The sequence below is a fragment of the Arachis stenosperma genome, chromosome 7 (assembly GCF_014773155.1).
Source record: "Arachis stenosperma cultivar V10309 chromosome 7, arast.V10309.gnm1.PFL2, whole genome shotgun sequence".
In the NCBI taxonomy this organism is placed as follows: domain Eukaryota; kingdom Viridiplantae; phylum Streptophyta; class Magnoliopsida; order Fabales; family Fabaceae; genus Arachis; species Arachis stenosperma.
The window spans coordinates 87,124,383-87,150,780 of record NC_080383.1 but is presented as its reverse complement, the minus strand read 5'-3'; the positions used below and the strand labels follow the sequence as shown (position 1 = coordinate 87,150,780).

The 26,398-nt window shown below is 27.6% G+C and overlaps 1 protein-coding gene across 1 annotated transcript; it reads left to right on the top strand.

Annotated features, from left to right (window-relative positions):
- Window positions 1-16,287: 16,287 nt before the first annotated feature.
- LOC130941372 (very-long-chain aldehyde decarbonylase CER1-like) lies at window positions 16,288-25,539 on the top strand. Its single transcript, XM_057869851.1, has 10 exons — window positions 16,288-16,364; window positions 16,583-16,806; window positions 17,173-17,405; window positions 17,494-17,713; window positions 19,260-19,644; window positions 21,555-21,662; window positions 23,022-23,222; window positions 24,076-24,174; window positions 24,492-24,665; window positions 25,348-25,539. Exons 1-10 carry the CDS (start codon window positions 16,305-16,307, stop codon window positions 25,525-25,527), a joined length of 1,884 nt encoding a protein of 627 aa, XP_057725834.1. The 5' UTR covers window positions 16,288-16,304; the 3' UTR covers window positions 25,528-25,539.
- The last annotated feature ends 859 nt before the right edge of the window (window positions 25,540-26,398 follow it).

Genomic DNA, 26,398 nt, shown 5'->3' with positions numbered 1-26,398 from the left:
ACATCCTCTGAATTGTTGAAAAAACTTCTCTTTCACATAAGATGAAAGTCCTTTTCTAGGTTAAAAAGATATGTATTCGTGGACTTATTTTATTGATTGTTTTAGTTTTATCTAGCAGAGGGACATAGTTATTGATATTTTTTTTAGTAACATTTTGGTCAACTGGTTGAAGCTATTGCACCCAGAATTGCAGTAGTGACAGCATCAATATTAAGGGCGAGAAACGAGACGACATGGTGATGCAGAGAGGTCAGCGAGTGGCGCAGCGACGAGATGGAGGCCAACGAGAGGAAGCAACAGAGAAGGTTAAGGCTTTGAGCTTGCGCTGGCCATAACCATATAACTTTGAAGATGGAGAGGAAACCGTCTGCAAGGTTAGAGAAGAGAAGCAAAAGGGATGTAGATAGGGTCTTCAATTTTGGCCATTTGATTATTTCTATGCTTTTATGGTCAGGTTGAGAAGCTTATTAAGAAATCAAAGTTTTGAACTCAAGATTTATTTTGTATTTGAGTATTAACGTATAAAACAATTATAGCAAAAATTATGTCACTAATTACTGTTTGATTTGTCTTGCAATATAAATTGCATACTATATTTATAGGTTTGATAATAAAAAAGGACTGCAAATTTATATTGTGTACTGATGAAGGTAAAGTCAGAAAATTTTTTTTTTAATTTGACAAGGCTATCGCCACGCTTTAAAAGCATACCGTATCTCTCGCTGTCGCCACGCTTTAAAAGTGTGGCCATGTCTCTTTATCGCCACGTTTTAAAAGTGTGGCTGAATCTCTCGCTATTGTCATGCTTTAAAAGCGTGGCCGTATCTCTCACTATCGCCACACTTTAAAAGCGTGGTCGTATCTCGCTATCGTCACGCTTTAAAAGCGTGGCCATATCTCTCCCATACAGCCACGCTTTTTAAGCGTGGCAATTTGCAAAAGCGTGACGATAGGTTACCAAAAGCATGGCGATAGAGCAACCGCCACGCTAGCAGATTTGACCCTTTTAAAAGCGTGTCAGTAGCTCAAAAAGCATGGCGAAAAGCTATCACCACGTTTTTTTCATCTTTTTGCTACGCTTTAAAAACGTGGCAATAGAATTGTTTTCTTGTAGTGTTTTAGAAAAGAAATACTAGTAAAGTATTCTATAATAATAGATATAGATAAGTTAATTTAAATTAAAAGTGTGGGGACTAATTTAAAAATAAATATGCCCACATCTGTTATAATTAAAAATTTTATTAGCATTCTTTTTGAAGATTAATTTATTTGAAGTATAATTTTTTTGTAGGTTTATTTCTCATTTTGTTCTCAATAAAATATTCGTATTGCCACATTCATTGAGGATTATTATTTTGACTCTTTCAAACAGATGATTAAAAAGCCAAATCTTGAGGAAATTGTTCTCTGCCTACCAGCACAATAATAAATAGGTGTTTATTCTTATTTGATAGGTTATTATTATTATTATTATTATTATTATTATTATTATTATTATTATTATTATTATTATTATTATTATTATTATTAGTGATAACGTTACATCCTAGCTAAATCCATCGAATCTAGGTATAATTAATTACAATGGATAACACAAATATTATCATATTTCTAGAATATATTTAATATACGTGCATTAAATTTTTAGATAAATAGAACTAGTATTTAGTTAAGAAAGAAAACTCAAATCCCCTCTAATAAAACAAATTCCATCTACCATGAAAGAGAAATATAAATATTTTTGTCGTTTTCTTTTTCTATTATTGTAGCATTTAATTCAATTAATTGTGTATCTATGCTAAATCTAAAAATTAAAATGACTGCATTTAAAAATAATTTATTTTAACTATTTTATATTTCAAATTTCTTAAAATTTTACAAAATTTCATCCAAATGCACTCCTAATAATGATTATTATTAGTAGCACTCATCATTTAATTATTGACATTACTTGCTACTTTTCATTCAATTGGTTGTAACAGTAATGTATTCCCCACTTTATTGAATTTCTAGCATCCACGGAGAAGTTATGGAGCAACGGTCAATGTTTCTTCTTGTCTCATGGGGATGGCTTGAACCACGTCAATAGAAATGATAAATTAGCGTGAAAGAAAGAAATCATTTTTCCATCATTTATAATGATTATAGATTTAATTAAACGTGCCAATTGAATTTTCTTCATCTTAATAATTTCCATGATAAGTATAGTTTTGTCCTTTTCTTATGAATGACTGGGATCTGGGGTTGATTAATAAGTCTTTCAACGACATATGGAAAACTTTTTAAATTGTATTTAAAAAAATTGTGCAAGGGATCGGAATCCAAACGTGCCAATTAAATTTTCTTCATCTTAAGATATTTCTCTATATTATCGATATTCTATAATTCAAAGTCATTTGAGGAGGGTTTTTGTTTTCTTATGAACTGGATGTCCATTATTAAGTCTTTCAACATATGGAAACGTTTTAGTTTTTCTTATATAAAAAGGTTTAGTTAAAAGGTATTCTAAAAAACCAATTATTTAAGAGTAAAACTTAATAAATTTACATTTAATTTATATTTTTATTTAAATATTCTAATTTTAATATTCTTAAAGAATGTCTTAAGACCATTGTTAATAAAATTCGTACAATAATTAAAGAATAAATCACTATTTTAACTCTAAATATAATTTAGTTTTTTACTCTCACATTTTTAATATATCTGTCATTTTTTATTTAAGCAAACTAATTAAGATCATTATTAATTTTTATTAAAAAAATTAATTAGAAGAATAGCGAGACAAAAATGTCTATTATATCACCATTTCTTTTTTTTTTTCTCTTAAATCTCAGTTTTTTCATTTGTACCAATATTCTCCCTCCAAATTAATATCTCTCTAATTTCTACTCATGTTAATTAAAAATGATAAAAAAGGTATAGTAGGCAAAAATAAAAATAATGGCCTTTTAATATAAATAAAAAATATATTTACTTATTTTTTTTATATTTTTTATTTTAAGCATTATGTGTTAATTTCGGAGACAGAATTTATTTCACAATTAAGGACTGCACAACAAAAGAAGAACGTTATTGCGCAGCCTATGCCAACACAATAAAGACAAAGCAATTCTCATATTATAGTGCTAGTGCTGCCTACAAAATCACTGGGACCTCTATATAATAATGCAAGCAATCCCTGCGCATTACACTGAAAGCATTTGTTTAGTTTTAAGCATTGAGGATTTGAGAGAAAAAGGGAGATAAAGAAGGATAAAAAGAAAGAAGGAAAGAAAAAAATTTGTTGCAATGACTTGGAATAACAGCATCAATCATTTGAATGAAGAAAGACATATTGCAAGCCACATTGATGATCCATGTTAGAATTTAATTTAATTTTTTTTTTGTTTATTATATTATAGTTGTTAGTTGGTTAGATAGTAGTTTTAAGTTTAGGATAACTTTAATATATTAGGGAATAAACTTTTATAAATATATAAATTAAAGAGACTTTAAAATTTAGTATATAAATCTTTGGATTTAAGCTATATATTATAGATTATTATATATGAAGAGTAAAGTACCAAAATTGACCATGAAAGATTACAACGTCGACAAATCTGGCCATAAAAGAATTAAAATTAATTTGTACTTATGAAAAATGAGATTTCATAGACAAAACTATTCAAACCCAAATAAAAAAAATCTTCAATTGTCCCTCTATTTTAACCTAATCACTCTCAAACTCTAATCCCAACTCATCTCCATTCTTCAATCCTCTTCACCAAAATATAAGCACGGGTCGTACAGGGACGTAGCCACTCAGAAAATGCTTTCAAGCGTTCGTCACCACAGGACAAGGAGGATAAAAGTCATCTCTTCTGCACACACTGTGGAATGAAGAAACACACCAAGAAAAACTGCTTTCGGATTGTGGTTTACCCAAATTGGTGGAAAAACAATCCCAAATCATCAAAAAATCAAAGCAAGGGAGCCGCCGCTGTGAGCATCCTAGAAGTCACTAGCAACAACGGCAACGAGGCCAGAAGAGAGGAATCAAGTCGTGATGGCAAGGCAATAGCGGTGGTAAGAGCTGAAACGGTGCCAGAAGGTAAGGAGGAAGAAAGGGAAACCCAAAATCAGAATCCAATAAAAAAAATGAATGAATTTTTTATTGTGGGGCTACCGATACTATGACTCATGACCTCCATGATTTCAACAGCTTGACTATACCCTTAAAAGCCCATATTGAAACAGCTAGTGGAGAATTAATTGATGTTAAAGGAAGAGGCTCCATTACTTTTTCAAAAAAATTAAAATTAAAAAATTGTCTTTATGTCCCTGCACAATCATCAAAATTATTGTTTGTTAGCCAAGTAACAAAGGAACTAAATTGTGTGGTACTCATGTACTCTACCTTTTGTCTTTTACAAGACATTCTTACGAAGGAGATCATTGGGCGTGGTACTGAGCGAGAAGGCCTTTACTACATTGATGAAGTAGCACACCAGGGTCATGCCATGCTTGCTCATGGAATGGATACTAGGAAACTTTTGTTATGGCACAGGCGTCTCGGACATCCTTCATTTGGGTATCTCGTGCAAAAAATCACAGAGTTTCTTTTCCTCCAACCAACACTAGAGTCAATTCCAATTTTTCTCTAATACACTCTGATGTGTGGGGGCCAGCCCCTATTTCCCATAATAATTTTCAATATTTTGTGTTATTTATGGACGATTTCTCTCGCATGACTTGGGTATATTTTTTAAAACACAAATCTGAAATACCTGATAAGTTCTTTACTTTCTACCAAATGATTCAAACTTAATTCAACAAGAAAATGCAAGTACTTCACTCAGATAATGGTAAAAAATTTATAAATCAATCGATGCGCGATTTTTTTATGAAAAATGGTTTTATCCATCAAACTTCCTGTCCAAATACACCCCAACAAAATAGTGGGTTGAGTAGCAAAATCGTAAGTTACTTGAGATGACCCGAGCCATGCTTTTTGATGTACAAGTTCCAAAAACTTTTTAGCCTGAAGCTATAGCAACCTCTGCCTACTTATTGAATCGCCTACCTACCCAAGTTCTCCACCACAAAATACTCTTATAAGTCTTGGCTACTCAGACTGCAATTCCGCCTATTCTAACCTTACCACCTCGAGTATTTGGATGTTCCATCTTTGTCCATATCCTCAAAGTCAATAGAACCAAACTTGATCCTTGTGTAAAAAAATGTATTTTCATTGGGTATGCTACACACCAAAAGGGGTATAGGTGTTACAATCCAATCACTCGTCGTATTCATGTGACCATGGATTGTGATTTTTTAGAATCCGAATTTTACTTCAGCCGCCAACATGGCATTCAGGGGGAGAACAATAATGAACCACCAAGTTGGTTTAAGAACCTTTGTTTTCCAGAAACTATTCAAACAGAGCAAGTAGATGGAGTCACCGAGCATACTTCACTCAACTTAGAAAATAACTCGATACATATAACCAGTGAGAGTCCTTTTGAGAATGTCAGACAAGAGGTAAGTAATTGTCAATATGATCATTTACTCCCTATTTTTAATGAGGCCACTAACAATAATAGTATAGCACTGGAACATGAAGAACCAGAGCCCAATACCTTTATTCTTCCTCCAAGAAGAAACAGAGGGATGCCTCTTGATCGGTACTCACCAGAACATGTTTTTCGTAACCCAAGATACCTGATAAGAGTGGCTAGAGAAGGCATAGCAAATGTTGCAAAGGTTTTTTTCCACCAGACTCTTAACTGAAGACATTCCAAGAACTGTCTGAGAAACCAATGAGAAAGCTGAATGACGAAAAGCCATGAATACAGAAATGGAAGCTCTAGAGAAGAACGGAACTTGGGAGAAGTGTATCCTACCGACAGAAAAAAAGCCAGTCAGGTGCAAATGGGTTTTCACCATTAAACACAAGGCAGATGGCACTATTAAACGGTACAAAGCAAGGTTGGTGGCCAAAGGTTATACACAGACCTATAGTATCGACTACACTAAAACTTTTTTACCGGTTGCAAAGATTAATACTATCAGGGTGTTATTTTTAATAGCAACGAATGAAGATTGGCCACTCCATCAATTTGACGTCAAGAATGCTTTCTTGCATGAAAAGTTGAAAGAAGAAGTGTACATGGAAGCTCCTTCAAGTTTTTCAACGGGATTTAGAAAACATGAAGTTTGTCGGTTAAAGAAGGCTCTTTATGGGTTTAAACAATCTCCACGTGCCTGGTTTGGAATATTTACTAGATGCCATGAAAATGTATGGGTACAAGTAAAGCAACTCTGATCATACCCTTTTTTAAAAAAAACGGGAAGATTTAATCACTTGCCTAATAATCTATGTGGATGATATGATCATAACGGGAAGTGATGCTGAAGAAATTGAAAAATTGAGATAGAACCTATTTACAAACTTCGAAATGAAACCACATTGAAGAAAACAAAGAAGAGTGAGAAGTTTATAAAATAAGAGACCCATTAACTTATTGGATTTGGATCTTCTAAAGTTTGAATTTCACTTTAGAGAGTAAAGTGTAATCTCTCACCATTTATTTTATAGGTGGGGTCAAGAGTAAATATGAGAGAGAAACCATTTAAGGGTAGAAGATCACACTTTACCTTTTAAAGTAAAAATTCAAAATTTAGAAGATCCAAATCCTAACTTATTACCTTAAAGTTTTGAGTTAGATGTAATGTCTTCTCATTTTATATTCTCTCAATTAATTCCTCCTCTAAATCTTAAGAGCTCCCCACGGTAGCCCAACAGTTATCATATCATGAATCCATAAAATTTCTTTATATTATTAAATAAGTTAGATAATTGTGCTAAGACAATTGGATAATGATGACTTTGAGAGAGTATTATTAAAATTATTTATCGAGTTCAACCATAAATCGATTAGTTAGAAGTTAGTAATGGAAATCCTTAATAGCTTGGTTGAGTCAACAAACTTAATTACTTCGAAAGTGAGTAACGAAAAATCCTTCTGCATGTGTTTGAATTTTTTCTTTTTAATTGGAATGATTTGATCCACAAACTAATTATCTAGTTTGGAGAGAGAGAGAGAGAGAGAGAGAATGGATTTGATTCACAAATTTCATTCATTTATTTTATTCTTTTTTCAATTTTTCCATAGGATTTGGTTATAATTAAGTTAATCTCAATTTTTAAATAAATAAAAAGAACAATTTACTATTTAGATATTAGTATTTAGAAAATAGAGATTTAGAAGAGGAGGCAGAAGTCTATGTAATATATAATTGGATAGAAAATGATAAAATTATAAAACACTAATATACTTAAATTATTCAGGTATCAATAATTTACAATTTAAATTTTAAAATTGATTTCTAAATCAATTCAATTATTATTTTAGAACGCTCTTGGCATGTTTGCATGCTTTTAAAATAGTATGTTAATGTCTCATGGATTGAGTCTAAATAAAATAACAAATACAATGATGGGATTGTAGGTGAATATGACTAAGCTTGAAAGAGAATGAACAAAAATGTGAGGAAACTGGCGGGTTAGCTCTATTGCTCAATCATTACCACATATCATACAGTTGGAAAAAAGTACTATTCTAATTTAAGAAAAAAGCTATTCATTATGTTTATCAATAATAAAAGCAATATAATAATTACAGAATGATCATTATTAGCTCTCTTCTTTGACTAGTTAGGATTCTAGGATATTATTATATAATCACTACTACAGTGATTCTACAAGTATTGTTAAAATAAAAAAAATATATTTTTCATATTTTAATAATATTTTCTAATAATATTTTTTCAAAATATTTGTTTAATAATAAAAAAAATTATTTTAATTTGAGTGAAAGTAAGTTATTTTAAATTTGTAAGACAGTAATAAATGTTATTTAGGTTGCATTGAGTTGGATAAAATTGTTGTCTAATTACTCTTATTTCTGATAGCATAAAAGTGCAGAAAAATACTGTAAATCAATCGAAACAAATATACATTCGTATTGACAGTTCGAGAAGTTTGATGAGACAAAAAAAAGAAGTAATTTACGTTTGAAATTCACTTTTTCTATCTCTTCGTTTACATTTTTTTTTTAATTGGGTGAAATACGGTGATAGTATAAATTATATTATTACAGTCGGAACTACAAGAGAGGAAACTTAATAAGGATTAGAAGTTATGGAACTTAGTGCACAAACGAAGAGATGACTCTTATATCTATGAAGAAGCTAGGACAATTGATGTAAGTACTATGTTGAGATTATTTTATGTTGTTTTCCGTTGATTTTAATTATGAAATTATGTTGAAAGTCTATTTAATTATGCCCTAGCTCGTAATTGTTTATGTTTGCTTATTTATGTTTGTAAGAAAGAATAATTGTGGAGATTGAGGAACAAAATGAGTCCTCTAGAATTTTGTCTCAAAATAATTCGCTTGCTCAAGCTCTCAAAAAAGAGTACTCGCTTAGAGTGCGTAGCGTGAGTTTCGAACCGACTCCTAATTTAGTCAACTATTTGGTTCGAATTCGCATCAATCGGACGACAAAGTTCAAATCAAGAAGACCCAAAAAGTACTTCTTGAACTACAGGCAGAGGTGACAGTCAAGAAATTGAAAAGGAAGGCAATAGAGGATGAAGTAGCAACAGAGAAGAAAAAGAGGCAGCAGAAAATAAAGAGTTCTCTAAGATATCTAATTCAATGGCACAGTAAAAAGCTGCCACCAGACATTGCTGTAGAGATGAATTTTTTAGAATGATAAAGTGAAAAATAGATATTAAAATTGGATATTATTTTATTTGAAATATATATTTTTTTAAAGTTGACTATGCAACTCTTAACAAGAGATACACTTTATTTATATTTTTATAAATATATTAATTTATTTTGCAATTATATTTTTATTTGTTTTTGTCATCAATTTAAATTTTTAGATGAAAAATAATAATATTTGTAATATTAAAAGAGTCCAAAAAGAGCCAAAAAATACCTCTAGAATATTATTAAAAAAACTGCGGCAATTTAGGGTGCAAAATACAACATTTTTGCGACGCGACATTCTATACTGGAACTAGTGGCAGTTATAAAACAGCCGAAAATAATTTTAAAAACTATGCGGTTACCCTTGCAGCGGTTAGTGACCACCGCAAAATTATTATTAAAAGATTTAACTAATTTAAATTGCGACGATTTGTGACTGTCGAAAAATTTAACTCCTGCACCACAAACCACATCGCTTAATATAATCGCTGGAATGCATGTGATTTTACGGCGATTTCAAATCCACCACCATTATCAAAAAAAAAAAGTATAGGGTACTAATATACTATCTGCTAACTTATTGTCAACAATAATTTATTATTATTTTTTAAATACATGTATAAAGAGATACATCCAGAAAATACATCTATAAAGACACTTTTATGAGACACAGCCATAAAAAAAATATTTTTATTAGACACATTTACAAAGATACTTTCATTAACTATAGTCATAAATAAAAATTAACAGAAGTTGACAAATATATTGTTGGTAACGTAGCAAGATTGTTATCAAAATAAACCATCGCAATTTACCGTGTGTCATGTAATGAAGCCTTTTAACATATGCACGGCCGTCAAAGTAAAAATATGTATGTTTAATGTACACATTTTTTAAATATAAACATAAATATAAGAAATTAAAGATAAAGATAAGAATACACAAAGTCTTTTTACAAGGGTAATACAGAATATTAGAACATATTTAGATATCATATATCAATATAGTATTAAGGTATATTTTCAATTGTTTTTATAATTATTTAGTTTGTTATTACCTTAATTTTATCTTCATGATTAGAATGTATCCTTAACCAATAAGCAAGCACTTCTTATTCTACATTCACAAATTAAACAACACAACAACATCGATTAATAACAAAATTTAAATATCAAGTTTATCCTTTAATTATTAATGTCATGATATTTTTTTTGAATATTTGAAGATTATTTTTTTAGATTATCTATAGAGAACAAATTTTTCATATTTCTATTGCTTTGATTTAATTATTCTCTTATTCTTTGATCATAAGACAACCATATCATTATATTTTATTCTTGATTTGTTTTGGTTCTCTTTTTTGTATATTTATTTTATGTCTTCTTATTTATCCTAGGCTCAAGCGTATTATTTTTTCGACACTTATTTTATCACTGATAGCACAAATTAAATTTATGAAATTTCGCTTGCATCTCGAGTTTTAACAGTTTCGTCTATGACCTAAATTTTTACACCCCCAAATTCCTTTAATTATCTCTGCATCTCAAGTTCTGCCTGTTTATAATAGTGCTAAGTTTTTGAAAATTTTATTTACATATTGTTTTAGTTTTTTTATTCTTTTATTTTTTAAAAAGTTGCAAAATCAAATTGTTATTTGAGTTTGAGAGATATGTTGAAATGTATTTAAAATATTATATATCTGTGTAGTATATCTAAATATATTTTCCATAATTAATTTTATGATTATTTAGTTTGATATTATCTTGATTTTTTCATTATGATTAGACTGTATTTTTAGTTTATAAATTAAATAAATATTTTTTTTATTGTACATTCATACAAAACACAAGAACATTTAAAATAATATCTGAATATCAAACTTATTCTTGAGTTATTATATGAATTTTGGCACATACGATATAATATCAAAGAACAAGCCAATCAAAATGTTTCAAATTTGACTTGAAATGGAATTATGAAATTGGATTGAGGGAAAGGTAAAAAATTTGACTTTAAAATGTTATGTTCATCTCATTTTTGTATCTCAGTGTTTTAGTTGCACATATAATTTGAAACATAAAACTTGGTTAAGAGAGAGAAATTTCTAATAATCTTTCTTTTTATTTTGTGCTCACAAAAATACCAAATTTTCAAATTTTAACCCTTATTATCTCTTTCTTTTTCTTTTCTTCCTTTTGTTCTTGTTCTTTCTTGTCTCTCGCTTTTCTTTTTCTATTTTTTTTAAAAATATTTGATTTAATTTTTCATCATTTAACTTGTTGATCTAGATGATGTTATATTCTTAGATTTATAAATTTTTGTTTGGATTGATGATATCTTGTGAAGAATAATGGTGGAAGAATACTGATGATTGTTTATTGTAAGAGAAACATAAATTTTTTTTTTAAATTATTGTATTTATATCAAATTTTTTAACAAATAAGATACATTACAAAAAACGTTGAGTATCGTCGGATTTATTGTTGGTTTCTTTAAATACATCTAACGGTAATCAATTTATCGTTAGATTTACTGTCGAAAGCAATCAGATGGTATAAACCTTACCGGTAAATATTTACCGTTGAATTTATTTCGTCCAATGGTAGTTACCATCGAATTTTGCAACGGATTACCAACTCAGAAAATGAATTAATTACCGGCGGATTTTTCTCGTGGTAACGTTGGCACCAAAACTTGTTGTTTCGCGCCATGTTACCGTCGGATTATTTCTACAGTAATTTCGACGATAATGTCATTTTTTTAATTTAAAATAAATGGTCAATTTTAATTTTAAATTGAAATTATTTTCACAAAATTAGTGGTCAATTCATAAATAATAAAAAAAATTTACTTAAAATAAATAAATAATACAATGCGCAAATTAAATGAAAGTCAAGTACACTAAATAAATGTATGAAATAATAAAACAAAAACCTAATATCTACAGATCCAGGTAGTAGTCGTCGTCAGCTTCGTGGGCCTGAGTCGGCAGTGCAGGAGGCGGTGACGATGTCTGTGTGCCACCAATACTACCGCTGCCACCTGCAGTAGTACCACTGCCATCAGTAGCAGTGCTGCCACCAGCAGGTCGATAACAACGACGCGCATCTAGTCCTGGTACACCTCCATCTGAGTCCCCATACGCTGCATCCACTCCAACGACTCCTTAAACTCTAACCTGAGCTCATCTGTAGACGTCACGCGGATGAGGATCTTCTGATACCTCTCCCGATAATTGTTAAACCCCTGAGCCTGCTGGTGAAGGCTATGTTGGAGCTTCTGCACCTAGAGCCTTAGATCCATGCTTTTCTCGGGTTGGACGGCTCGACTGGTGGCGGAGTCTGACAACAGTCTCAATGTCAAGGTGCGGAGGCTACTAATAGCGAAGAACGATCTCATCCCGTATACGCAGTTTTTGTACGAGGCTAAGGCGGTCTCACGCCAAACTACATCAGGGTCGACAATTGAGGCCATAGACTCATTGGCGGCGGCCTCTCTACTATGCTGAGACTGCTGTGTCGTGGCCTCTATCTCTATGTGTAAGATTCTTGTGCAATTAACATAAGTTACTGTGTGATTAGCAAGCTAAGACAGATATACAGTTAATATTTAATAATTTTATAGCAGAAGATAATCAGATGTATGTTTACTCACATAATGGTTCTGAGACAGTTGATTAACAAATTTTGCTTTGTTCTCTTTCATTGTGTGGATCTACTTAAAGGTCTCCGCCAATGTGATTTTAGAGTCCAACGACTTTGACTACACAAATTGTATTAAAATTTTTATATGAAAATGTAAAAATACATTTATAGCCATTATTGGATTAATTTAAATGGTTAAGATTAAATATACCTAATTAATGGTACAAATAATGTGTTTATTATAGTCACTGTGCGAATGCATTTATAACCATTATATCTTATAGCTATTGTTTTAAATTTCTATTAAAATATACTTAATAAATAAATTAAAATAATTAAATTTTTTTATCTAAATAAAATTAAAAATATTTTTAATAACTGAATGTATTTTTTTAAAATTTATACAAATATAAAATAGAATTTCTTAATAAATATATTTAAAAAATGAAAAATAAATATTTTTAAAACTAATCTAAAGTAACCTTGTATTGCGTTATTGATAATTCTTAAAACAAGTAATGGTAATCAAATTTTGAAGCTCATATATTTTCTACTACTAGAATACTAGACCATTACAACTTCACCTATGGAACATATACAACAGGAACATGTCCATTACGTCTCTGTATATCTATTTTATAAACTTTTTATTTTTTAAAAAAATAATTGATTAAAAAATTAAATTTTTTTTTATACTGTAAAAAGATTATATAAAAAAATCCATGAATGGATGTTTGAATGCGCAACTCAACGGTTTGTATTCTTTTCTTTTGCTTATAACCCATAATAAATTGCAGCAAATTAAATAACTGTGATTTATATATGAATGAAGTTTTAGTAACCTAATGCAAAATGTGTATATATAGGTAAACAATTTTGACTCGCTGTGATTTAACTCTAAATAAATACATAAAATATGTGTAAACACAAATGCAATGATTATTCTGTCTTCTCTTTCCTTTCCCTACCTTTTTTCTTTCTTCTCTTCTTTCGATCTTCGACTATTTTCCTTTATTTCACGCACTCTCCTCTTTCTTCTTCATCTACTACTCCTTTATTTTTTTTTTTTTTCTAACTTCTTCCTTCTCTCATATAGTTCTGTAATTTCTTTTTATATTAAAAGATTCTTTAAAATAATTATTAAAAAAAACTTTATTCCTTTCAATAAATCTTAAATTACTAAATTGTTTTAAGGATTATCAACAATGTAATATACAGTTACTTTGGATTAATTTTAAAAATATTTGTTTTTTTATTTTTTAAAAAAAATATTTTTTAAGAAATTCTATTTCATATTTTTATAATTTTTAAAAAATACATTCAGTTATCAAAAATACTTTTAATTTTATTTGGATTAAGAGATCTAATTATTTTAATTTATTTATTAAGTATATTTTAATAAAAATTAAAACAATGATTATAGATGTAATGATTATAAATACATTTATTTATGAATTCAATGACTATAATAAATATATTACTTGTATACCATTAATTAGGTATATTTAATCTTAACCATTTAAATTAATTTAATGACTATAAATGTACTCTTATATTCTCGTATAAAATCTCATTCTCATAAGATACATCTCCTATATATATTATTACAGAGTTAGTATAATTACTCTTTTTCATTAACATGTAATTATTATTGTATTTTTATAAAAATGTTAAAACAAAATTCAAATATACTAATAAAATATATGTTAACTAAATTGTTGGTCAATATAAATAAAAATTAGGACAAATTATATAAATAAATAAAATGCATATCAAAGTTACTCAATTACAATATTTCTAAAATGATTATATTTCAATCATGTATTTACTCTATATAAACCACTATAGGTGTAGAAATTTTAAAATTTATACAAAAATTGCTATAAAGTATAAAAATTTATGTAAAAATTGACTAAGGTTGTAAAACGTTAGAGATTGCAGCTGTTCATTAAAAAAAATTCAACACATAAACTGCGAGGAGCTGTAGTAGTTTACTAAAATATTTAAATTTTATATCCAGGTTTGTATGCATAAATAAATTAGATAAATAATTTTAAATATTAAAATCTTTTTATTAGAAAAATCTATTTAAATTTTAAAAATATAATATTTTAAATTAAAGTGTAAATAATACCTAATTATTTTTTATCCTATTTTATTCAATTTATTGATATTGGCTTAGAAAAGTTATATATGTGGTTTATGTACAAAAATTTAAGAAATAAATATTATTATGTGGTTTAAAAAAAAAATTATATATATACAGTTTTTATAAAGTTTAAAATTAATATTAAAATTTACTTTTATTTAAAATTATATTAATTTTGAAAAAAATTAAGATTAAGATGTATGGATAAATTTTAGATTATGTTTTGTGCAAATTAATATGCATGATGAGATGATTAGGTGAATAAATTTGTGTGTATATAATAATTGGATAGATCATATATATAGCATGATGTGTTTGTATAACATTAATTATAAAAAAAATTTTGGAACACAAATTTGATAACAATATAACTCTAACTCCTTATCATTCTTATAAATTTAAAAGAACTATTTTTTGATACATTTTAAGAGTTTATAGGTTTGCAAAGGGTTATATTATATCCCTAATTAGGGGTGTTTATGGATCGAATTTGATCTGCATATCCACAGTATTTATTCGGATTCGATCCAAAAATTACGAATATCGATCTGATCCGCTAGGTTATCGGATCGGATTGCGAATTTTACGTAGGTATCCGCATATCCGTGGATCCGCAAAAATAAATAAATAAATAAGTAAATATTATTTTTATGTTTTATTTCAACTAATAATTATTATATATGGTGTATTATTTTATTTTTATTATTTAAGAAAAATATATTTAATAATATTTTAAGAGTAAATATATTTAAAAGAATAAAAAAATAGTATTTTATTGATATTTTTAAATAAAAATAAGCTTTTTAAAATATTTATATATTTTGTGGATATATCTGAGATCCGATTCAATCTGATTCGCAAATGTGCAGATCGGATCGGATCGGATCCAAGTTTGAAAATCGCGGATATTAGATCCGATCCGATCTGATAATTTTAGTACGGATCAGATCCAGATTTTAGCCATATCTGATCCTATCCACGTTCACCCCTATCTCTAATTTTATATAAAATAATTTAAATATATAATATCTTAATATTAAAAAAATTAAAAAATATTAAAAAAATATAAGGTTTCAAATTAAAATGTAATTAATTAAAATTCAATCAGCTTAAAATAAAATAAGAAAGGTTACGATTTTTTTAAGCTAATATCAACCAATTAAATAAAGTGAGATAAAAATAGATATAATTTACACTTTAATTTAAAACATAATATTTTTAACATTAAATAAAATTTTCTAATTTTTAAATTTTAATATTTAAAAATATTTGTCTAATTCATATTTGGATTTAGTAGATCTGAATGTAAGATTTAAATATTTTTATAAATTGCTACATTCTGTTGTAATTTATATATAAATTTTGAAACTGCTATATCTATAGTGATTATATAAAATAAATATAGGACTAAAATTTAACTATTTTAAAAATATTACAATTGGATAATTTTGACTACACTTTATCTGTTTATATAATTTATCCTAAAAATTACTAGTACTCAAATTTTGTTTCTCTATATTTTGTATCCCAATGAATAAATGGTAAACATGCACACTTCTTTAGTTGACATTAAAGATAACCAAACATCAAACATGGCCTAAAGTCACAGAGTATAACCCGGAGTAACAAAGCCAAAGAAAGAAAAATCAACCTGATTAACAGATCCTACCGTATATAAATATAGCTAACTGCTTCCAAATAAAGTCACAAAATCTTAGAAGCTCATATAGCACCCAAACTCAGCTACAAATGGCGTCCAAACCTGGCATACTCACTCACTGGCCATGGAAGCCTCTTGGAACTTTTAAGGTTTCATTGTTGTTAGCATTATCGTTCACTATATACTTATATTAATGCAAAAAATGTTATTTAATTAAATGAATATTTTTTGTGCTCCTATCATCCCCTTAGATATTTTTTTTTTTGGTATCATAACTAATAATAAAATGAACACTTAACATTATGATGATTCAGCTGACACTTACGCTTTATGTGTATGGTCATGACTCATGAATATGTATATGAAGTGGGTAATTTTGGCACCATGGATTGCACACAGCACCTACTCTTTTTTCGTGAAAGATCCAAAGGAGAGGGACCTTCTTTACTTTCTTCTGTTCCCGTTGGTGATGATCAGAATTCTACACCACCAAATTTGGATCACACTTTCTCGTTATCTTACTGCCAAAGGCAAAAACAGAATCGTTGACCGGAGCATTGACTTTGAACAAGTTGATCGAGAAAGCACTTGGTTAGTGCTTCTTCAATTTTTTTTCCAGAATAAAAAAGAATGCAATAATTAATATAAGGTTTAATTACTCTATTAGTCTTATAGTTTTGTAAAATTTTTAATTAGGTCTCTATATTTTTTTTTCTTTTAATTGGATTCTGCATCAATTTTTTTTCAGTTAAGTCCCTATAAATTTTTTTCTTTTTATTTGAGTCCCTGTATCAATTTTTTTTAGTTGGGTCTTTATATAATTAAGCCAATTACTACTGCTAAGGAAAAAGGTTTAGGAACCTAATTAAAAATTTTGCGAAACTATAAAGAACAACAGAATAATTAAACCTTAATATAATATGAAGGTGATGAGTTGTGGTTGTGATACATTTGCAGGGATGACCTAATCTTGCTAAATGGATTTATGAGTTACATAGTTTACATGGTATCTCCAGAAGCTTCACACTTACCGTTATGGAGAATGGATGGTGCAGTTTTGGTGTTGGTGCTTCATGTGGGAGCAGTAGAGTTTCTTTATTACTGGTTTCACAGAGCACTTCATCACCACTTCCTTTACTCTCGATATCATTCTCACCACCATTCTTCCATTGTTACAGAACCTATTACTGGTAACTTTCATTTCTATTTTCTTCCGGTTTACTGGAAACTTAATTTAAGAGAAGGAATATTAAGATATTATTATTGATGAATTTGTAGCTGTGGTCCATCCTTTTGCGGAAAATATGGCGTATAGTGTACTATTCGCAATTCCTCTATACACAGCAGTTATAACGAGGACATTATCCATAACAACTCTCTTTGGTTATATTACATATATCGACTTCATGAACAATATGGGTCACTGCAATTTTGAGTTCATTCCCAAGTCCTTCTTTTCCGTCTTCCCCTTCTTCAAATATCTCATCTATTCGCCAACGTAAGTCTCTTTCTTTTTAGGTAGAAACTCACGTGCAGTCGACTTCACGTGAAATTGATATTTGAGAGTCGTTAGATGATTTAAATGATTGGACCAAGGCCCAGTTTGGATAAATAACTTAAATAAGTTCTTTTGAAAAAGGAGTTTAAAGTATAAGAACTTTTATTAATAGTAGCTTATAAATAAGTTATTTTGTGTTTGGATTTTTAACTATAGAAGTACTTATTTTAAAGTTGTAGCGTTTGGATAAATAACTCAAAAAATACAATTTTTTTGACATAAGAGAATGGATATTAAATTTCTTTAAATTGTTTAGACTCATAATTTAAACCAGTCTCTTTCAAGAATTTTATTTTTAAATTTGCCCAACCAACTTTGTTAAAATTTGTTCCAGGTCTATTTCGAGCCACCATCTCTTCTTTACATATTTTCATGAATATAACAGTATTTCGTTCATTCCAATCAGCTTTAAATTTTCTTCCGAACTTGCCACTTTCATGAATTTGTTGGGGAAGAACATAAAAAAAAAAGAAAATTATAAAACTAATTATAAAAATAATAGCAAGTTGTATAAAAATAAAATCACATATAAAAAAAATAAAATTAAAATCACATATAAAAAAATAAAATTAAAACTGAGATTTCATAGCATACAAAATATTCAATACAAATTTAATAATAAAAATAGAATGATAAAATGATAAAAAAAATACCTGGAAGGAATATATGCTGGTTCAGATGGAACAGAAGATGGTGGTGAAGGGTCAATACTTCCAGCAGATGAATCATTACGTGAAAATGGTGGTGGAAGGCCAACACTTCCGGTAGATGGAACATTGCGTGTGAGGATGATGGTGGAAGGCCAGTGCTTCTAGAAGATGGAACCTTGCGTGAAAATGGTGGTGGAGGGCCAGTATTTCCAGTAGAAACAGGAAACATTTTTCCACAGAATCAAGAACGAAAGTAAATTTTTTTGTTTTGAAATCAATTTTTTTTCACGGAAGTGATAAAATGACTTATCAAAAAGGAGAAAGTCATCTATTTCTACTTCTTTCAAAAGCTATAAATTAACTTTTCGAAAAGTTAAAAGCTCTTCTTAAAAATAGTACCAAACACACTTATCGTAACTTTTCATAATTCAAAAGTAAAAAAAATAACTTTTGTGCGTTCCCAAACGGGCTCTAAATTTTCATCTTAACGGCTCTCAAATATTAATTTTAATTAAAATTTACTTTTATTTTAAGATTTATTAAAGAAGGAAAAGTAGAAAGTTATGCATAATTTTATTGGTTTTGCTTTTTGTTTTCATAAAATCCTAACTCTAGAAAATGTATATATATTATTTTAGTACGTCTATATTATGGTGATTATAATATTTTAAAAAGGATTGTTAAAAATATTTTTTTATTATTTAACAACGTTTCTTAAAAAATATTACTATAAAAAGCGTGTTACAAAAAAAAGTATGGACGTAGAACTTTTCTAGCAATGTTTTTTTTTTTTTATATTATATTATTTAACAACGCTTTTTTATATTACATTGCAGGTTCCACTCATTGCATCACACTCAGTTTCGAACAAACTACTCACTGTTCATGCCCATATATGATTACATTTATGGAACCATGGATAAAAGTACGGACACAAGATATGAAATGTCATTATTATTGAAAAAAGAAAAAGAAAGAGTTGATGTGGTACACCTAACCCACCTTACAACCCTTAATTCCATATATCATCTGAGGTTGGGATTCTCTTCCTTAGCATCAAGACCCCAATCTTCATCAAACTGGTACCTCTATTTCATGTGCCCAATCACTCTTTCCTTTGCTATGTTGGCTTCCTTTTTTGGTCAAACATTTGTTGCCGAGAGGAGTGTTTTCAAAATGCTCAATATGCAAACTTGGGTTATACCAAGATTCCATTCACAAGTAAGATCTTCTTATTAAAAATATGCTATATATTCACCTTAAAAATTATACACTAAATTAATTATTATATATTTATACATGTTAATTTGTATTATTTTTTAATTAATAATTAGTCACTAGAATAATTAAATATATTACAGTATAAAAAACAAATCTGCAATAGATCAATAATTAAACTTATTTAAAGCATTATAATAAAAAAATTTATAAAATATCAAATACAAAATCGTTAAAATGCATTAAATTCGTCAAACCAATTTGTTTATCTACTTAAAGGTAGAGGTGTTCATGCATCGGATCCGATCCGCATATCCATGGTGTTTATCTGAATTCGATAAAAAATTTGCGGATATAGATCTGATCCACAAGGCTATCGAATCGGATTCGATTCGTATATCTGCGTGGGTATCTGCAAAAATAAAGAAATAAATAAGTAAATATTCTTTAATATTTTATTTCAGCTAATAATTATCATATATATTGTATTATTTTAATTTATTATTTAAGAAAAGTATGTTTAGTATTATTTTAAAAGTAAATATATTTAAAAAAAATATAAAAAATAAATTTTATTGATATTTTTTAATAAAAATAAATTTTTAAAAATATTTTTGTGTTTTGCGGATATATCGATTGGATCCAAGTTAAAAAACTACGAATATTGAATCCGATCCGATGACTTTAGTACCGATCAGATCGAAATTTTGGCTAGATCAGATTCGATCCGATTCACGTTCACCCCTACTTAAAGGGGCAGGTTTTTATCTCTAAAATTAGACCTATTTAAACTTTGGATTAATCGGACTAAGTCTAATTAACTCGAAAAAATAGCAAATTAAATAGATCGATCCATAAACGGGTAGTCTCTCTTTTTATATTTCTTTTGAGGGGCTTAAGCCCTTTTTTTTTATATATTAAAATAAATCAACACTACTCAATATTTTTTCTTGATCCAGCTCATAAGAGTGGAACCAATCACTAAAAAAAACTATGTTTTTTTAATGGTTTTGGCCCAATGGAATTTTTCCCAAATTTTTAGCCTAAAACTAGATTTTTATCTCAACTTTTAAAAAAAATAAAATATAAAAAAATAAATAGTTTAGTCTATATAATCTGTCAAAATTGGCTATATATGATCTGGACCAAAAAGCTAAGGTTTGTGAATAAAGAAAAAATAACGGTCAATCCATATAACACACGGATTTAGATAGACCAAATCAATGACCAAAAAAAAAAAAAAGATAGACCAAATCTAAAAAGTTTAAGCTAGCCTATTTCATAACCCTGATCAAATATGTATTTTTTATGTGATAATAAATTGGTGGATAATTGTTTGCATACTTGCCTTGTTAGGAATTAATTTTCACAACGACAAGATATATAAACTGCATAATCTAACACAACTAGAAGCAGTTCTAGGTTCTACAAAAAATTCAGTCGGTCAAACTAAAAAGTACTGTAACCAAACAAGTCTATAAAATAATTGTTAAAATAATTTTTCAACCTAGAAAAAAATTCACTCACATACGTGTGTTACAGTATCTTTATTACTATATATATGATTTTCAAGCGAGAATATATATATATGATTTTCAAGCGAGAATATATTATTTTTGCATTGTACCTCAAAGGTGAAAGATTTCTTCACAGACATATATAATAATAGAAGTTTGATGTACATTAAAAAAAAATTAATTATAATATATAATACATAAAGCTTATATTTAGTTACTTTTAAGACTTAAATTTAATTCCTAATTAAATATAAGGTATTTATCATCTTGATTAATTTTATATTTATTATTATCATACATATTTAATAAACAACATATAAATTAATAAGTACATTCATGCCTAATTGCCTGTTAATACATTGATAAGAATAATATCTCTTTTTAAAATATTTGCAGTATCTGAATAAAGATCAAAGGAAAACATTAAACAGGCTGATAGAAGATGCAATACTTGAGGCAGAGAGAAGCGGAGTTAAGGTCTTAAGTTTGGGCCTTTTAAACCAGGTAATTATTTAGTCCCTGTATATTTTAATTTGTATGTTTGCATCATGACTCACCAAAGTTGCATTATAAGTTGTAATTTGTGATAAATTAAAGAAAAATGTTGGGAGAAATACTATTAATATCAGTCAACGTTTTAGCTAATATTTTATTTGTATAGTATTAAAATTCTGGATTTAAAGTTTATGGTTTAAAATTTCGTACTTAACTAATATTTTTATCTATAATAACATTACGGGAATATAAATCATTTAAAATTACATCGGCTTTATCTTAACATTATAGATTATGATAAAAAAAAATAAATATTTATAGAATTAAACTGTTTTTACAAAAAGTTATATGAAAAAAGTTCTTATCAGCTAAATTATATGTAATAAATATTTGAAGAAATAAAAGTAAAAATATAAATAAAAAAGATAAACGATAAAAATTTAAAACTAAATAAAAATACTAAAAAAATATGCATATAATAATAATAAAATATTTATATAAATAATATTATGGGATTATGTTTTAATAATAATTTATTATAAATTCAATATATTCTATGAATCTATTTAAATTATATTATTATATTAACTTTAGTGTTTGTATATCAAAAATGTAGAAATAGATAGAGAATGAGAGAGAAAAGAGAGAAAAAGATAAAGAAAAAGAAAAAAGTGAGTTTGTTAATTTTGAAAAAAATATTTTATTATAATTATAATGAAAGAATATCTTGTGACACATTTTAATTTATCAAATTAGTAATATAAATTATAAAATATATATATATATATATATAGAGTAAAAATGACAGAAAAAAATAGAGAAGGAGAGAGAAATAAATATATAAAATGATGAAAAAAATTTATTAATTTTAGAAGAACTATTTTATCTTAATTTTAATGAGAGAGTGTCATGTGACATATTTTAGTTGTTAAATTAGTAATATAATATAACTATATTTTAATTTGAATTTTAATATTTTAATATTTATTTTAATTTTAATTTAATTTTAGTTATAATTAAAGAAGATCATATTATATATTTTAATTGTTAAATTTATAATTAGTTATTGATAATGATATATAAAAGAGATACATTGGGTTTAGTAATAAGTGAAATAGAGTGGGTGAAAAAACGAGAGAGATATAAAAAGAGAGGAGGGAAAGAGGAGAGAACTCTTTAATTTTGGAAGAAAAATGTTGATTTCAATTACAATAAAAGAATAATATGTAATATATTTTAATTGTAAAATTAGTAATATATAATAGATAATAATAGATATTTAGAGTGACCGAATTATAATACAACTCATCAATTTTATTGATTATATAGCATTGCTCCAAATTAAAATCATTGAATTTGTGGATGAAGGGAGATAAACTGAATAAATATGGTGAGCTTTACATAAAGAGCAATCCCAACCTTAAGATAAAGATTGTGGATGGAAGCAGCTTAGTGGTGGCCATTGTTGTTAACAGCATTCCCAAAGAAGCAACCCAAATTTTAATTTGTGGTAAATTTAATAAGGTTTCCTATGCCATTGCCAATGCTTTATGTGAAAGGGGTATCAAGGTATGTTTAACTGCTCAATAATAATCCCTAGAAACATATTATATATTCTTCGTCACACAAGACATCTATCTTGATTTCATAAACATCTACATCTTTCATGGAACTTTAGTCAATTATCATAGCTTGGATTAGTCGAATAATTTGGTTATAGAACCTAGATGTTGAATTTTCAAGGATTTAACTAAGAAAAAAAGCAATTAGAGGAATAATTTGTGAAAATAGTACACATAATTAGTCAAGCACAATTTTCTAATAACAAACTAAAGTAATATATTTTCTTTCGTTAGTTATCATCTTAGAATAAGTAAATTAAACCATACAAAATTGGACACTACTAGTCTTAATATTAATTAGCATAGACTAGTAATTAGAGCATTCAAATTAAACAATATAACAATATTTGTTAGATTATAGGTAAGGTTAAATTTTGTATCTAAAGCTAGAATAATCATCTCAAAAAATAAACACATCAATTTGTTAAATTTTGTTATATATTAATGCATTAAAATTAAACTTCATATATATTTATTATTAGACAAAAATGTACAAATTTTTTACTACAATTCCTTATTAAAATTCATGATAATGATTTAAAAATAAATTAAATTTAATATTCAGATATCATTGTGGCATTTAAAAATACAATAAGAAGAATTTATTTATTGGTCAATAATACAATCTAATCCTAATGACTAAATTAACCTAATATCAAATTAAATAAACATAAAATTTTTACGAACTATACTTAGATATATTATATTAATTTATAATATCCCAAATATATATTCTAACACTTCCAATATATATATTGAGATCTAATATTACATTATATGACTGTATGATATACTCTCAGATTACAACCATATACAACGATGATTATGGAAGTCTTCAATCAAGAATCTCCACCAACTTCAAAAAGAACTTGGTTTTCCCTGGATCCTGTGCTGCAAAGGTACATCAAAATCAAATTCGTTCGCCATTTAATTTATGAGAAAGTTTAGAGGGCCAGCATTTTTGTTGAAATCTGGCCAGCATTTAACTATAAAAAAAATTATTAATCTTACACCATTAGATGTCATCTCACACCATTGAAAATATTGATGATGGCTAATTGATGACTAAACATCACAAATTCTGCTAGCCCCTAGTATTTCTCTTAATTTATTTCTATTTGACAAATTTCAACGTTACAATACAATGCTATCTTGCAATTTAATAAAAAAGAAATCATCAAAATCATGCATCCGGTTTGGATATATAATTTTTCAGATATGGTTAGTGGGGGACCAACTTAACGAGGCTGAACAAAAGTTGGCCCCAAAAGGAACATTGTTCATACCTTTCTCTCAATTCTCTCCAAAGAAACTTCGTAAAGATTGCTTCTACCACGTCACACCATCCATGGAAATTCCCTCTTCTTTATTGAATGTCCACTCTTGTGAGGTTAGTAGACTGCATTTGGATACTGGTCAGGGCTTTAAATTAAAGTTGAGATCACACATTGCAACGATCATGGTTGTTATGATTTTAGGAACTATGGTCATTCTAGTGTACATTTTTTAAATGTGGTTCTAAATTTGATTTTATGTTCATTGCGGCTAATGTAGTATATTACAACCTTAATGTACTTCCATTCAGTTCGAATAACTAAAGATTATCAAAAATGTTATTCGTACATTAAAATTAACTACTAAAATCAGCTATTAATGTATGTGTGGGTTTAACTTATTTTTAATATATATTTGTATTTTAATATGTATTTTATATTGATGGCTAATTTTAGTATACACGTAGCATAGTCAAAAAATTATTTATGTTAAATATATACAAAAATTAATCACCGCCTAAAAAATACATATTTGACATATTTTTTATTTTATTATAATAAACAAATTTGATTTTAATATTTTTTAAATTTAGTTATTTTACTATCACAGAATTTTTTTTTGTGAAAACAAATTTAATTATTTATTTAAAAAAAATATATGAATTACTAGATAGATTGATGTTGTTAAATTTTTAGTGTACACGTAAGATTTTTAAATTAGTATATATTGTATCGTTGTTCTGACTTGTTGTGATTGCAAATCTAAAAAATCTGTGAAATTCATAATATATGCGACAGAATTGGCTGCCAAGAAGAGTGCTAAGTGCATGGCGTATCGCGGGAATAATGCATGCCTTGGAAGGTTGGGACGTTAATGAATGTGGAGACACGATGTTTAACATTCACAACATATGGGAAGCAAGTCTTCAATATGGGTTTAGGCCGTTGAAGATTAATCATCCTTGCTTCAATCCATAAATTGATCAGCATATCTCGTACAACAAATTTCAATAATATAGCTCCTTGGTTCTGATATATTTGAAGAAACAATATGTTATTATTCTAAACTATGTTGCTTCTTGTGAAATTGTATTCGTTATTCTACTCGAATAATCATATTGTCTGCATTAGGTCTTATGGCGTGCAAAATATTGCAAAAATATTGTATTATGAAAATAAGTACTAAGATTTGAGAGAAGAGGAAAGAGAAAAGAAAATATAGAGAATAATAAATAATTTTATTTATGATTGTGTTATTTAAAGAATATTAAAAGAGGTTATTTATAGTTAAGATCTAATTCTTAGCTCATTTAATTAGCTTACATTTATAATTAATGATTTTATCTATTTGAATTTTAAAATACGGTTATAATTTAAGGAATCTATAATAAATATATTTATAACATTCTCTAATTTTTTGGATGTTTCTAAAGGTAACAGTAGACTAGTGATATACTATCTTATAATATATTAGGTAGTTGTCTTGTTAAAAATTTTAACAGAAAAAATTTCAAGTGGAATAAAAATTATAGTTAAGAAAAAGAGTATAACATGTATTATTCCTCTTGATAAGTACATCACTTGATATTTCTTAATCGGCACCAGAGACGGATTGACGGGAGCCTAAAGTGGCCACAGTCTTCAAGATTTTTTTAAAAAATTAATAAATAGTAATAATTAATAATATTAAGTATTTTTATATATGATATTAAAAAAATATAAGTTGTAGAATCTTGTATATTAAAGTTATTAAAACTTGTAATATGTATTGAATATTTAGACTATTGTTTATTGGTAGCCCATTCTAATAATTAATAAAAATAGTTCTATTATACTAACCCAATAGACA

Excerpts from the sequence above, each read along its gene's own strand:
- LOC130941372 (XM_057869851.1), top strand. The coding sequence starts at position 16,305 with ATGGCGTCCAAACCTGGCATACTCACTCACTGGCCATGGAAGCCTCTT. Across the intron at positions 16,365-16,582 it reads AGCCTCTTGGAACTTTTAAG|TGGGTAATTTTGGCACCATG; the intron begins GTTTCATTGTTG and ends ATGTATATGAAG. Across the intron at positions 17,714-19,259 it reads TATCTCATCTATTCGCCAAC|GTTCCACTCATTGCATCACA; the intron begins GTAAGTCTCTTT and ends ATTACATTGCAG.